This window comes from Babylonia areolata, chromosome 17 (assembly GCF_041734735.1).
Source record: "Babylonia areolata isolate BAREFJ2019XMU chromosome 17, ASM4173473v1, whole genome shotgun sequence".
Classification (NCBI taxonomy): Eukaryota; Metazoa; Mollusca; class Gastropoda; order Neogastropoda; family Buccinidae; genus Babylonia; species Babylonia areolata.
Window position 1 is genome coordinate 628812 of NC_134892.1, and position 12500 is coordinate 641311.

Here is a 12500-nt window from a genome sequence, read left to right on the forward strand (position 1 = left end):
AATGAGGATCCAATACCCACAATTGAAACCAGTCAGAGTTTACTTTGGAACCACTTTGTTTTGCGTCCTTCTTTGTCTTCCTTTTTTATATATAGGTTGTTTTTTTTCAAATTCTCGTGCATTCCCGACACGCCCACCCGCCCCTCTCGTCTTGTCTGTATGCTTGTGTGTGTGTGTGTGTGTGTGTGTGTGTGTGTGTGTGACAGACAGACAGAGACAGAGAGATACAGATACAGACAGGGAGAGAGAGAGAGAGACAGACAGACAGACAGACAGAGACAGAGAGATACCGAAACAGACATAGAGAGAGAGAGAGTGAGAGTATGTGTGTGTGTGTGTGTGTGTGTGTGTGTGTGTGTGTGTGTGTGTGTGTGTGTGTGTGTGTGTCTGACAGACAGACACAGATACAGACAGAGCGACAGACAGACAGGCAGACAGAGACAGAGAGATACAGAAACAGAGAGAGACACACAGAGAGAGAGAGAGAGTGTGTGTGTGTTTGTGTGACAGACAGACAGAGACAGAGAGATACAGATACAGAGAGAGACACACAGAGAGAGAGAGAGAGAGAGTGTGTGTGTGTGTGTGTGTGTGTGTGTGTGTGTGACAGACAGACAGAGACACAGATACAGACAGAGAGCGACAGACAGACAGAGAGATACAGAAACAATGAGAGAGAGAGAGAGAGAGTGTGTGTGTGTGTGTGTGTGTGTGTGTGTGTTAGTGATGAGTGCGATGTTGACAATAAGCTGTGTTAAACTTGGCGATGCGCATAATTGTAACAGTTGATAATTATGGTCCCATAGATATATGAAAGTGATAAGATGGGATAAAAATTAATGGCCACTTACTTGTGGTATATATATACATTGTATAATGCTGTGTCTCTTGTACGGTACGTTTTTTTTTTCTTCCTCGAAAGTCCAGTTTTGGTGTGTCCATTAAAAAAGAAAAGAGCACAATATGAAATGTGACCAATATTTGTATTACTGACATGAAATATGTACCATTTTCACGTGGCGGCTGGGGTTTCCTGAAATAAACACGTCTTGTACCTTGTGTCTTGTTTTCCTTCTCTTCTTTCTGTTGCTGAAGACTGCTGGTCAGTTAATAATAATAATAATAATAATAATAATAATAATAATGGTATTTATATAGCGCTGAATCTTGTGCGGAGACAAATCAAAGCGCTTTCACACCAGTCATTCACACGCATGCATAACTGTAAAACTGGAGAAACTGAAGACAAGGGAGAAGCAGGGAAGGGAGACTATTTTGGGAAGGGGTGGTCAGCGCCGGACATCACTGATACAAAAATGATTTCCTTGTTTGATTTGTCTTGTTTTGTTTGTTTGCTGTTGTTGTTTTTTCCGATCGAATCCCCGTGACAGACGGCATGATCACTGCTGATGACATCACAGTCGTTCATTGTTCATTGAGCATTGTTCATCGTTCGCTCTCTTAGCTCGCGCACGACCTACATCACGCAGTGAAGCTCTCTGTCTGTGTCTGTCTGTCTGTCTCTCTCTCACTTTCTGTCTCTGTCTGTCTGTCTCTCTCTCTCTCTCTTCCTGTCTCTCCCTTTCTCTCTGTCTGTTTATCTGTCTGTCTGTCTGTCTGTCAGTCTGTCTCTCTCTCTCTCTGTGTCTATGTCTGTTTGTCTCTCTCTCCCTCTCACTCCCTTTCTCTCTGTCTATCTGTTTATCTGTCTGTCTGTCTCTCTCTCCCTCTCTCTCAATCATTCAAACATTTGCCCATTATACTCAAAATTAAGAAACAGGCTTTTTGTCAATGGAGTCAATCCGCGATTGGAAAGATTGTTAGATGAATGCAGAGATCTGTCATTATTAGTTTCCAAGTTTGTTTTTCACTGTATGAAACAGAGGCAGAAGTTTGCAGAAAGTTATAGACCTATTTTAAACGCAGTTGTGTAATGAAGAGTATAGTTATGAAATCTGTTATTTGTTTATTTACTTATTTATTTATTTGTTTATTTAGTGCGCGCGCGCGCGCGCGCGTGTGTGTGTGTGTGTGTGTGTGTGTGTGTGTGTGTGTGTGTGTGTGTGTGTGTGTGTGTGCACGCGCTCATGAGTGAGATTTCCCCCTCCATGTTTATGTGCCCATGGCCAAAGAACATTAAAATATTTCATTTCTCCCTCTCTCTCCCTTTCTGTCTCTCTGTCTGTCTGTCTCCGTCCCTGCCTGTCGCTCCCCATTCTCTCTCTCCATCCCCCTCTCTCTCTCCTCTCTCTCCATCCCCCTCTCTCTCCATCCCCCTCCCTCTCCACCCCCCTCTCTCTCCCCTCTCTCTCCATCCCCTCTCTCTCCCCTCTCTCCATCCCCCTCTCCATCCCCCTCTCTCTCCTCTCTCTCTCCATCCCCCTCTCTCTCCTCTCTCTCTCCCCTTTCTCTCCATCCACCTCTCTCCATCCCCCTCTCTCTCCCCTCTCTCTCCATCCCCCCTCTCTCCACCCCCCCTCTCTCCCCTCTCTCTCCATCCCCCTCTCTCTCCATCCCCCTCTCTCTCCATCCCCCTCTCTCTCCCCCCTCTCTCCCCCCTCTTTCCATCCCCCTCGCTCTCCCCTCTACATCCCCCTCTCTCTCCACCCCCCCTCTCTCTCCTCTCTCTCCATCCCCCTCTCTCTCCCCTCTCTCTCCCCTCTTCCATCCCCCTCTCTCTCCCCTCTCTCTCCATCCCCCTCTCTCTCCCCTCTCTCTCCCCTTTCTCTCCACCCCCTCTCTCCATCCCCCTCTCTCTCCACCCCCCTCTCTCTCCCCTCTCTCTCCATCCTCATCTCTCTCCCCTCTCTCTCCCCTCTCTCTCCCCTTTCTCTCCACCCCCTCTCTCCATCCCCCTCTCTCTCCACCCCCCTCTCTCTCCCCTCTCTCTCCCCTCTCTCTCAATCCCCATCTCTCTCCCCTCTCTCTCCATCCCCATCTCTCCTCTCTCTCTCTCTCTCTAATCCCTGTCCCTCCCCCTGAATATGTCCCTCTCCATCTCTCTCCCTCACCCACTCTTTCTTCTTCATCTCTCTCTGTCTCTCTCCCCTTCTCTCACTCTCCTCTCTCCCCTTCTCTCACTCTTCTCTCTCTCCCTTTTTCCAATGTCTCTCTCTCTCTATAGATCTCTTTCTCTTTCTCTCCCCATGTTCTTCCCTCTCCTTCTCTCTTTTCCATTCGGTGTCTCTCCTATTCTTTCTTTCTTTTCCTCACTTTCTTCCCTTTTTCTCCCCCTTTTCTCCCCCCCCCCCCCCCCCGCTCCCCCGCAACCCCCACTCCTCCCCATCTTTGTCCATCCGCCTCTTTCTCCCATCTTTTTTTTTCTCTCTCCCCCACCCCCTCTCTCTCTATCTCTTTCTTTTTGTGAACTTTATGAAGGCTTTTGATGCAGTTCATCATTCTCTCTTCCTCAGAAAATGTGGTTTATCTTACAAAACATTATAACCAGTATCGTCATTTGTTTCTGAAAGAAAGAAAAAAAGTGTCAACTAGTAGGTCTAAATCTGTTGTATTACCCAATATTCAAGGTGTAACTCAAGGTCCTGTTTTGGGGCCTGTCATATTTTACGGATACATTACCGACTTACCCTTGTCTATAAAGGCACCATGCGAAATGTTTGCTGATGATACCACCACTCATACCAGTCACTAATCTAGTCATGCTAATCTATATCATATGCCTGTTTCTCTTCAGAAAAGTACTGGATAGTTGAATGAATGGTCCGGACTATACCACGTGAGTCTCCTCCTAAAGATAAGCAAAATACTTAAAGATCACTAAGCAAAAACGGCAGAATATGTCTATAAATTGTTTGCCTATTTGCGAAATGATTAAAGAAATAGACTTCAACAAAAACCTTGGCATTGCAATCGATCATAACGATAATTGTGGTCGTTATCGCAGGCTCCATTGTTTCTCCATCGTCATCACCTAAAATAGATTGACAGAAAAAGTTGAAATGTCACAGAAGCTATTTGGCGAATCCCCTCCCTCGCTGTTCTCTCTCTGTCTCTCTCTCTCTGTCTCTCTCTCTCTCTCTCTTTCTCTCTCTTTCTCACTCTTTGTCTCTGTCTCTCTCTCCCGCTTGTTCCCTGTCTTTTTATCTCTGTCTCTGTCTCTCTCTGTGTCTCTGTCTCTCTCTGTCTCTCTCTGTCTCTGTCTGTGTGTCTCTCTCTCTCTCTCTCTCTCTCTCTCTCTCTCTCTCTCTCTTTATTTCTAGCAGCTTTGACATTTGTCAAAAGCAACACGGAATTGATCGCGCTTTGACGTGAACATTTCCCTACACTGTGGATGAGTGGTTTGTAACTTTTTATGTGGGTCTGATGGGGTTCGTAGCTTTGACATCAAAACCACACTGGCACTTACATGCTGGGGATGTTCGTCCGTGTTTACTGTGTAATGCATTACCATTTCATCCCTAGTACTTGATAATCTAGACCCTCTCAGCAACATCAACAACAGCAAAAACGACAGCAGCTGTAATAACAGCAGCAGCATCAACAACAACAGTAGCATCATCAACAACAACAGTAGCATCATCAACAACAACAGTAGCATCATCAACAACAACAACAACAGCTACACAGAGAGAGACAGAGAGACAGATGAATTGCTGGAAGCAGAGTCAACATGCCAGCGACGAGGAAAAGGATGGTCCACCCATAAAAACGAAGACTGTTTGCCCAAATGACGATGTTAAGAACGAGCATGCACTGCCCCCCCCCTCCCACTACCACCCCCCCCCCCCCGCCCACCCCCTCCCACCCCCCAAAAAAAAAGAAATTAATAAATAAAATAAAATAAGATGAAAATAGAAAAGAATAAGATAAAATCTTGGAATGAAAAAAGAAAAAGAAGAAGCAAAAAAAAAAAAAAAAAAAAAAATCACTGGTAAAATTTGAGTGAACATGGGAGTTACAAGTAACGAACACAGAAGGAGGAGAAGGAGAAGAAGAGAGTGAACCCTGAGTTGTTTTTTTCAAAAGAATACTTTCCTTCCTACCCTCATCCCTTACCCCTACCTATCCCTGTCTCTCTCCTTTATCCCCTATGTATGCCCTCCCCCCTCTCCCTCTCTCTCTCTCTCTCCTCCTCCTCCTCCTCCTCCTCTTTCAGCAAATCCAGGCGCACACACAAACTTCACTTTGATGCTGGTATTTCTGGTTTTCTCCAATGTAAACAAAAAAGGAGAAAAGCTAAAGCAGCAGATTTTCAGATGGAGCTCGAGACAATCCCCCTCACCCCCCCTCACCCCCATCCCCACCCCCCTCACCCCTGCCCCAACCGGTCCCCCTTGCCGAAGTCATCGATCGGATTTTGGCACAAGATCTGAGGGACTCTAGGAAAGAAACCTCTCCCCCACCCCCTGCCTCTCTGACGCCCCTCCGTCCCTCCCTCTTCCTCTACATTACCTCGCCCCCTCCCTTCCTCTCTTCCTCCCTCCCTCCCTCTTCCTCCCTCCCTCCCTCTTCCTCCCTCCATCCCTCTTCCTCCATCCCTCCTCCCCTCCCCCCTCCTCTCTTCCTCCCTCCCTCCCTCTTCCTCTACATTACTTCGCCCCCTCCCCTCCTCTCTTCCTCCCTCCCTCCCTCTTCCTCTACATTACTTCGCCCCCTCCCCTCCTCCCCTCCCCCCTCCTCTCTTCCTTCCTCCATCCCTCTTCCTCTACATTACCTCGCTTCCTCCCTTCCTCCCTCCCTCTTCCTCTACATTACTTCGCCCCCTCCCCTCCTCCCCTCCCCCCTCCTCTCTTCCTTCCTCCCTCCCTCTTCCTCTACATTACTTCGCCCCCTCCCCTCCCCCCTCCTCTCTTCCTTCCTCCCTCCCTCTTCCTCTACATTACCTCGCCCCCTCCCTCCCTCTTCCTCTACATTGCTTCGCCTCCTCCTCTCCCCCCTCCTCCCTTCCTCCCTCCCTACTTCCTCTACATTACTCATCTCTTTCCTCCTCAAGGCCTGACTAAGTGCGTTGGGTTACGCTGCTGGTCAGGCATCTGCTTGGCAGATGTGGTGTAGCGTATATGGATTTGTCCGAACACAGTGACGCCTCCTTGAGCTACTGAAACTGAAACTTTCCTCCCTTCCTCCCTCCCTCCCTCTTTCTCTACATTACCTCGCCTCCCTCCCTCCCTCCATTCTTTTGGGCAAATGTGTGTTCACGCGTGTGTGTGTGAATGTGTGTGTGTTTTGCATTCCATGTGGCTGTTGGTCACACACCCAGGGTATCTCTCCATGACTGTTGGTCACACACCCAGGGTATCTCTCCATCACTGTTGGTCACACACCCAGGGTATCTCTCCATCACTGTTGGTCACACACACAGGGTATCTCTCCATGACTGTTGGTCACACACCCATGGTATCTCTCCATCACAGTTGGCCACACACCCAGGGTATCTCTCCATGACTGTTGGTCACACACCCAGGGTATCTCTCCATGACTGTTGGTCACACACCCAGGGTATCTCTCCATGCACTGTTGGTCACACACCCAGGGTATCTCTCCATCACTGTTGGTCACACACCCAGGGTATCTCTCCATGGACTGTTGGTCACATACCCAGGGTATCTCTCCATGACTGTTGGTCACACACCCAGGGTATCTCTCCATCACTGTTGGCCACACACCCAGGGTATCTCTCCATGACTGTTGGTCACACACCCAGGGTATCTCTCCATGACTGTTGGTCACACACCCAGGGTATCTCTCCATGACTGTTGGTCACACACCCAGGGTATCTCTCCATGACTGTTGGTCACACACCCAGGGTATCTCTCCATGTGACTGTTGGTCACACACCCAGGGTATCTCTCCATGACTGTTGGTCACACACCCAGGGTATCTCTCCATGACTGTTGGTCACACACCCAGGGTATCTCTCCATGTGACTGTTGGTCACACACCCAGGGTATCTCTCCATGACTGTTGGTCACACACCCAGGGTATCTCTCCATGGCTGTTGGTCACACACCCAGGGTATCTCTCCATGACTGTTGGTCACACACCCAGGGTATCTCTCCATGACTGTTGGTCACACACCCAGGGTATCTCTCCATGACTGTTGGCCACACACCCAGGGTATCTCTCCATGACTGTTGGCCACACACACAGGGTATCTCTCCATGACAGTTGGTCACACACCCAGGGTATCTCTCCATGTGACTGTTGGTCACACACCCAGGGTATCTCTCCATGACTGTTGGTCACACACCCAGGGTATCTCTCCATGACTGTTGGTCACACACCCAGGGTATCTCTCCATGGCTGTTGGTCACACACCCAGGGTATCTCTCCATGGCTGTTGGTCACACACCCAGGGTATCTCTCCATGGCTGTTGGTCACACACCCAGGGTATCTCTCCATGACTGTTGGTCACACACCCAGGGTATCTCTCCATCACTGTTGGTCCACACACCCAGGGTATCTCTCCATGACTGTTGGTCACACACCCAGGGTATCTCTCCATGACTGTTGGTCACACACCCAGGGTATCTCTTCATCACTGTTGGCCACACACCCAGGGTATCTCTCCATCACTGTTGGTCACACACCCAGGGTATCTCTCCATGACTGTTGGTCACATACCCAGGGTATCTCTCCATGTGACTGTTGGTCACATACCCAGGGTATCTCTCCATCACTGTTGGTCACACACCCAGGGTATCTGTCCATGTGACTGTTGGTCACACACCCAGGGTATCTCTTCATCACTGTTGGCCACACACCCAGGGTATCTCTCCATCACTGTTGGTCACACACCCAGGGTATCTCTCCATGTGACTGTTGGTCACACACCCAGGGTATCTCTCCATGACTGTTGGTCACACACCCAGGGTATCTCTTCATCACTGTTGGCCACACACCCAGGGTATCTCTTCATCACTGTTGGCCACACACCCAGGGTATCTCGCCATCACTGTTGGCCACACACCCAGGGTATCTCTCCATGGCTGTTGGTCACACACCCAGGGTATCTCTCCATGACTGTTGGTCACACACCCAGGGTATCTCTCCATGACTGTTGGTCACACACCCAGGGTATCTCTCCATGACTGTTGGTCACACACCCAGGGTATCTCTCCATCACTGTTGGTCACATACCCAGGGTATCTCTCCATGTGACTGTTGGTCACACACCCAGGGTATCTCTCCATCACTGTTGGAAACTGAAACTGTCTCTCCCTCTCTTTCTTCCTTCCTTCCCGTCTCTGTCCGTCTCTCCCTCTTCTCTCCCCACCCCCCTCTCTCCATATCCATCCCTTTCTCTCTCTCTTTCTCTATCCCCCTCCCTCTCTCTCTCTCTCTTAGGCGATACATGAAATAAACTTCTTGCCCTGCCCTGCCCTGCCCTGCCTTGCCTTGCCTTGTCTTGCCTTGTGTTGCTTTGCCTTGCCTTGCCTTGTGTTGCCTTGTCTTGCCTTGCCTTGTCTTGTCTTCACTTGTGTTGCCTTGCCCTGCCTTGTCTTGTGTTGCCTTGCCTTGCCTTGTGTTGTCTTGCCTTGCCCTGCCTTGTTTGTCTTGCCTTGTGTTGCCTTGCCTTGCCTTGTGTTGCCTTGCCTTGCCTTGCCTTGTGTTGCCTTGCCCTGCCTTGCCTTGCCTTGCCTTGTGTTGCCTTGCCCTGCCTTGCCTTGCCTTGCCTTGCCTTGCCTTGCCTTGTCTTGTCTTGTCTTGCTTTGTGTTGTGTTGCCTTGCCTTGCCTTGCCTTGTGTTGCCTTGCCCTGCCTTGCCTTGTGTTGCCTTGCCCTGCCTTGCCTTGCCTTGTGTTGCCTTGTGTTGCCTTGCCTTGTCTTGCCTTTCCTTGTGTTGCCTTGTGTTGCCTTGTCTTGCCTTGTCTTCTTGCCTTGTGGTGCCTTGCCTTGCCTTGTGTTGCCTTGCCTTGCCTTGTCTTGTCTTGCCTTGCCTTGCCCTGACTTGTCTTGTCTTGCCTTATGTTGCCTTGCCTTGCCTTGCCTTGCCTTGTCTTGTCTTGCCTTGTGTTACCTTGCCCTGCCTTGCCTTGTCTAGCCTTTTCTTGTATTGTCTTGCCTTGCCTTGTCTTGCCTTGAGTTTTCTTGCCCTGCCTTGCCTTGCCTTGCCTTGCCTTGTCTTGTCTTGTCTTGCCTTGTGTTGCTTGCCTTGACTTGCCTTGTCTTGTCTTGCCTTGTGTTGCTTGCCTTGCCTTGTCTTGTCTTGTCTTGCCTTGTGTTTTCTTGCCCTGCCTTGTCTTGTCTTGCCTTGTGTTGCCTTGCCTTGTCTTGTCTTGCCTTGCCTTGTCTTGCCTTGTGTTTTCTTGCCTTGCCTTGCCTATCCCCTCTCTTTCTCTCCCTCTGTAACCGTCCCTTCTCTCCCCTGTCTCTCTCCCTCTCCCGCTCAATCCCACCTCCCCGTCTCCCATTCACTCTCTGCCCCCACCTCCCACCTCCTGTATCTCCCCCCTCTCTCCCCCTCCTCTTTCTCTGTCAGTGTCTGTCCCCCCCCCCCCCCGCCCCCCTCTCTCTCTCTTTGTCACTCCCTGTATCTCCCCCTCTCTCTCCCTCTTTCTTTCTCTCTTCCACATCCTACTCTTCCTCCTCCTCCTCCTCCTCATCATCAATATCATCATCATCATCATCATCAATATCATCATCATCATCATGGTGATGACCAGCTGAAGACTGCACGATGTCTGTGTGTTTCAGAGACAGGGCAGGACCCTGCAGAGCACGGGGCTCGGCTGGAGGATCGTGAGCACAACAAGGTAAGGCTGTCTGCTTCTTGGGTCTGGTCTGGTTGGTGGGTTGGTTGGTGGGTTGGTTGGTGGTTGATTGGTTGGTTGGTGGGTGGATGGGTTGGCTGGCTGGTTGGTTGTTGGGTTGGTGGGTTTTGTTTGCTTACTTGTTTGTTTCTGTCTCCGACTCTGTCTGTCTGTATGTCTCTCTGTCTGTGTCCCTGTTTCTGTCTCTGTCTCTCCGTTTGTGTGTGTGTGTGTGTGTGTGTGTGTGTGTGTGTCTGTCTGTCTGTCTGTCTGTCTGTCTGCGTGTGTGTCTGTGTCTATGTGTGTATCTCTGTCTCTCTCTGTCTCGCTTCTCGGCCTTTTGGCTAAGATCAAAGTGTAGTGTCTCTTTCTCTCCCTCTCTCTCTCTCTCTCTCTCTCTCTCTCTCTCTCTCTCTCTCTCTTTCTCTCTCTTCCCCCCTTTCAAACATACACACACACACACACACGACAGGACACGAGGGCGCTATCTATCGCTATTGTTTGTTTCCGTCTGTCTGTCTGTCTGTCTGTCTGTCTGTCTCTCTCTCTCTCTCTCTCTCTGTCACTGTCTCTCTCCATTTCCCGCACTCCCTACCGCTGTCTCTCTTGATGAGCGCCCAGGTAGGCAGCCTGTTGTGCAAATGAGTCGCTTAGAGCTTGGTCTCCGATCCAGGATAGACGCTATATAAGTGTCCATATCATTCCTTCCTTCCTTCCTCCATTCATACTCTCTCTCTCTCTCTCTCTCTCTACATCAGTCTTTCTTTCGCTCCCACTTCCCTCCCCCTACCCTCCCCCCTCCCCCCGCCTCCAGTTCTCCACTTGCCTTGTCACAGGGAAGGGGAAAAAGGCCCCGCTTTTGACTGGCATTGGCAGACTCATCCGTCCTGCCCCCCCCCCCCCCCCACCCCCCGGCCCCCCTCGCCTCTCACCTCCCACACCCACCGCAATCCCTCCCCACCCCCCTTCCCCCAAAACTCCCAGACCCCCTCGCCCTCAATTCGACAGAATCAACAAGAAGACGGTTCAGCAGACAGGGAGGTGGGGGGTGGGGAGAGGAGAGGGGTTTTGGTGGTGGTGGTAAAGGGACATGATGGAGATTGAGTGTGGTTCGTCTGTCGGGATCGACGAGGACCATCTAGTCATCCTGGGGGTGGGTGGGTTGGGCTCTGTGGGTGCGCAGATGGCTGGTCAGGCCAATCCGCGCCCGGAAAGTTCTGACGCAGTGTGGACAGGGGATGGTGGCGGCTGTCAGGGACTTGCTGGCACTGCTTTTCCTGGCCTGTCTGCGTTGCTCTGCTGCAGCGATTCTGTTGGCCTTACAGGATTTGGCGCCTTTGTGGACAGCTGAACGCCACTTTGGTCTGTTCATTGCATTCAGCTCCCATGTGTCGTGGCTGATGTTGAAGGCCTTCAGAGAAGCTTTCAGAGTGTCTTTGAAGTGCTTCTTTTGGCCTCCATGGGAGCGCTTGCCATGTTGGAGTTCGCCGTACAGCAGTTTCTTGGGGAGCCGGTGGTCTGGCATGCGAACTACATGGCCTGCCCAACGCAGCTGGTGTGTGTGGGTGTGTGGATAGGAGGGTGACTGGTGTGTGGGTGTGTGGGTGTGTGGATAGGAGGGTGACTGGTGTGTGGGTGTGTGGATAGGATGGTGACTGGTGTGTGGGTGTGTGGATAGGATGGTGACTGGTGTGTGGGTGTGTGGATAGGATGGTGACTGGTGTGTGGGTGTGTGGATAGGATGGTGACTGGTGTGTGGGTGTGTGGATAGGATGGTGACTGGTGTGTGGGTGTGTGGGTAGGATGGTGACTGGTGTGTGGGTGTGTGGATAGGATGGTGACTGGTGTGTGGGTGTGTGGATAGGATGGTGACTGGTGTGTGGGTGTGTGGATAGGATGGTGACTGGTGTGTGGGTGTGTGGATAGGATGGTGACTGGTGTGTGGGTGTGTGGATAGGATGGTGACTGGTGTGTGGGTGTGTGGATAGGATGGTGACTGGTGTGTGGGTGTGTGGATAGGATGGTGACTGGTGTGTGGGTGTGTGGATAGGATGGTGACTGGTGTGTGGGTGTGTGGATAGGATGGTGACTGGTGTGTGGATGTGTGGTTGTGTGGATAGGACGGTGACTGGTGTGTGGGTGTGTGGATAGGATGGTGACTGGTGTGTGGGTGTGTGGATAGGATGGTGACTGGTGTGTGGATGTGTGGGTGTGTGGATAGGATGGTGATTGGTGTGTGGGTGTGTGGATAGGATGGTGACTGGTGTGTGGGTGTGTGGATAGGATGGTGACTGGTGTGTGGATGTGTGGGTGTGTGGATAGGATGGTGATTGGTGTGTGGGTGTGTGGATAGGATGGTGACTGGTGTGTGGGTGTGTGGATAGGATGGTGACTGGTGTGTGGATGTGTGGGTGTGTGGATAGGAGGGTGACTGGTGTGTGGGTGTGTGGATAGGATGGTGATTGGTGTGTGGGTGTGTGGATAGGACGGTGACTGCTGTGTGGGTGTGTGGGTGTGTGGATAGGAGGGTGACTGGTGTGTGGGTGTGTGGGTGTGTGGATAGGATGGTTACTGGTGTGTGGGTGTGTGGATAGGATGGTGACTGGTGTGTGGGTGTGTGGATAGGATGGTGATTGGTGTGTGGGTGTGTGGATAGGATGGTGACTGGTGTGTGGGTGTGTGGATAGGATGGTGACTGGTGTGTGGATGTGTGGGTGTGTGGATAGGATGGTGACTGGTGTGTGGGTGTGTGGATAGGATGGTGACTGGTGTGTGGATGTGTGGGTG

The 12500-nt window shown here is 51.0% G+C and overlaps 1 protein-coding gene across 1 annotated transcript in view; it reads left to right on the top strand.

Annotated features, from left to right (window-relative positions):
• The window catches only part of LOC143291370 (uncharacterized), a 222137-nt gene that overhangs the window by 149530 nt on the left and 60107 nt on the right, over positions 1-12500 (top strand). Inside the window, exon 2 of the mRNA XM_076601211.1 lies at positions 9658-9716. Within this exon, the coding sequence (XP_076457326.1) occupies positions 9658-9716 (59 nt within the window). The remainder of the gene's footprint in view (positions 1-9657; positions 9717-12500) is intronic.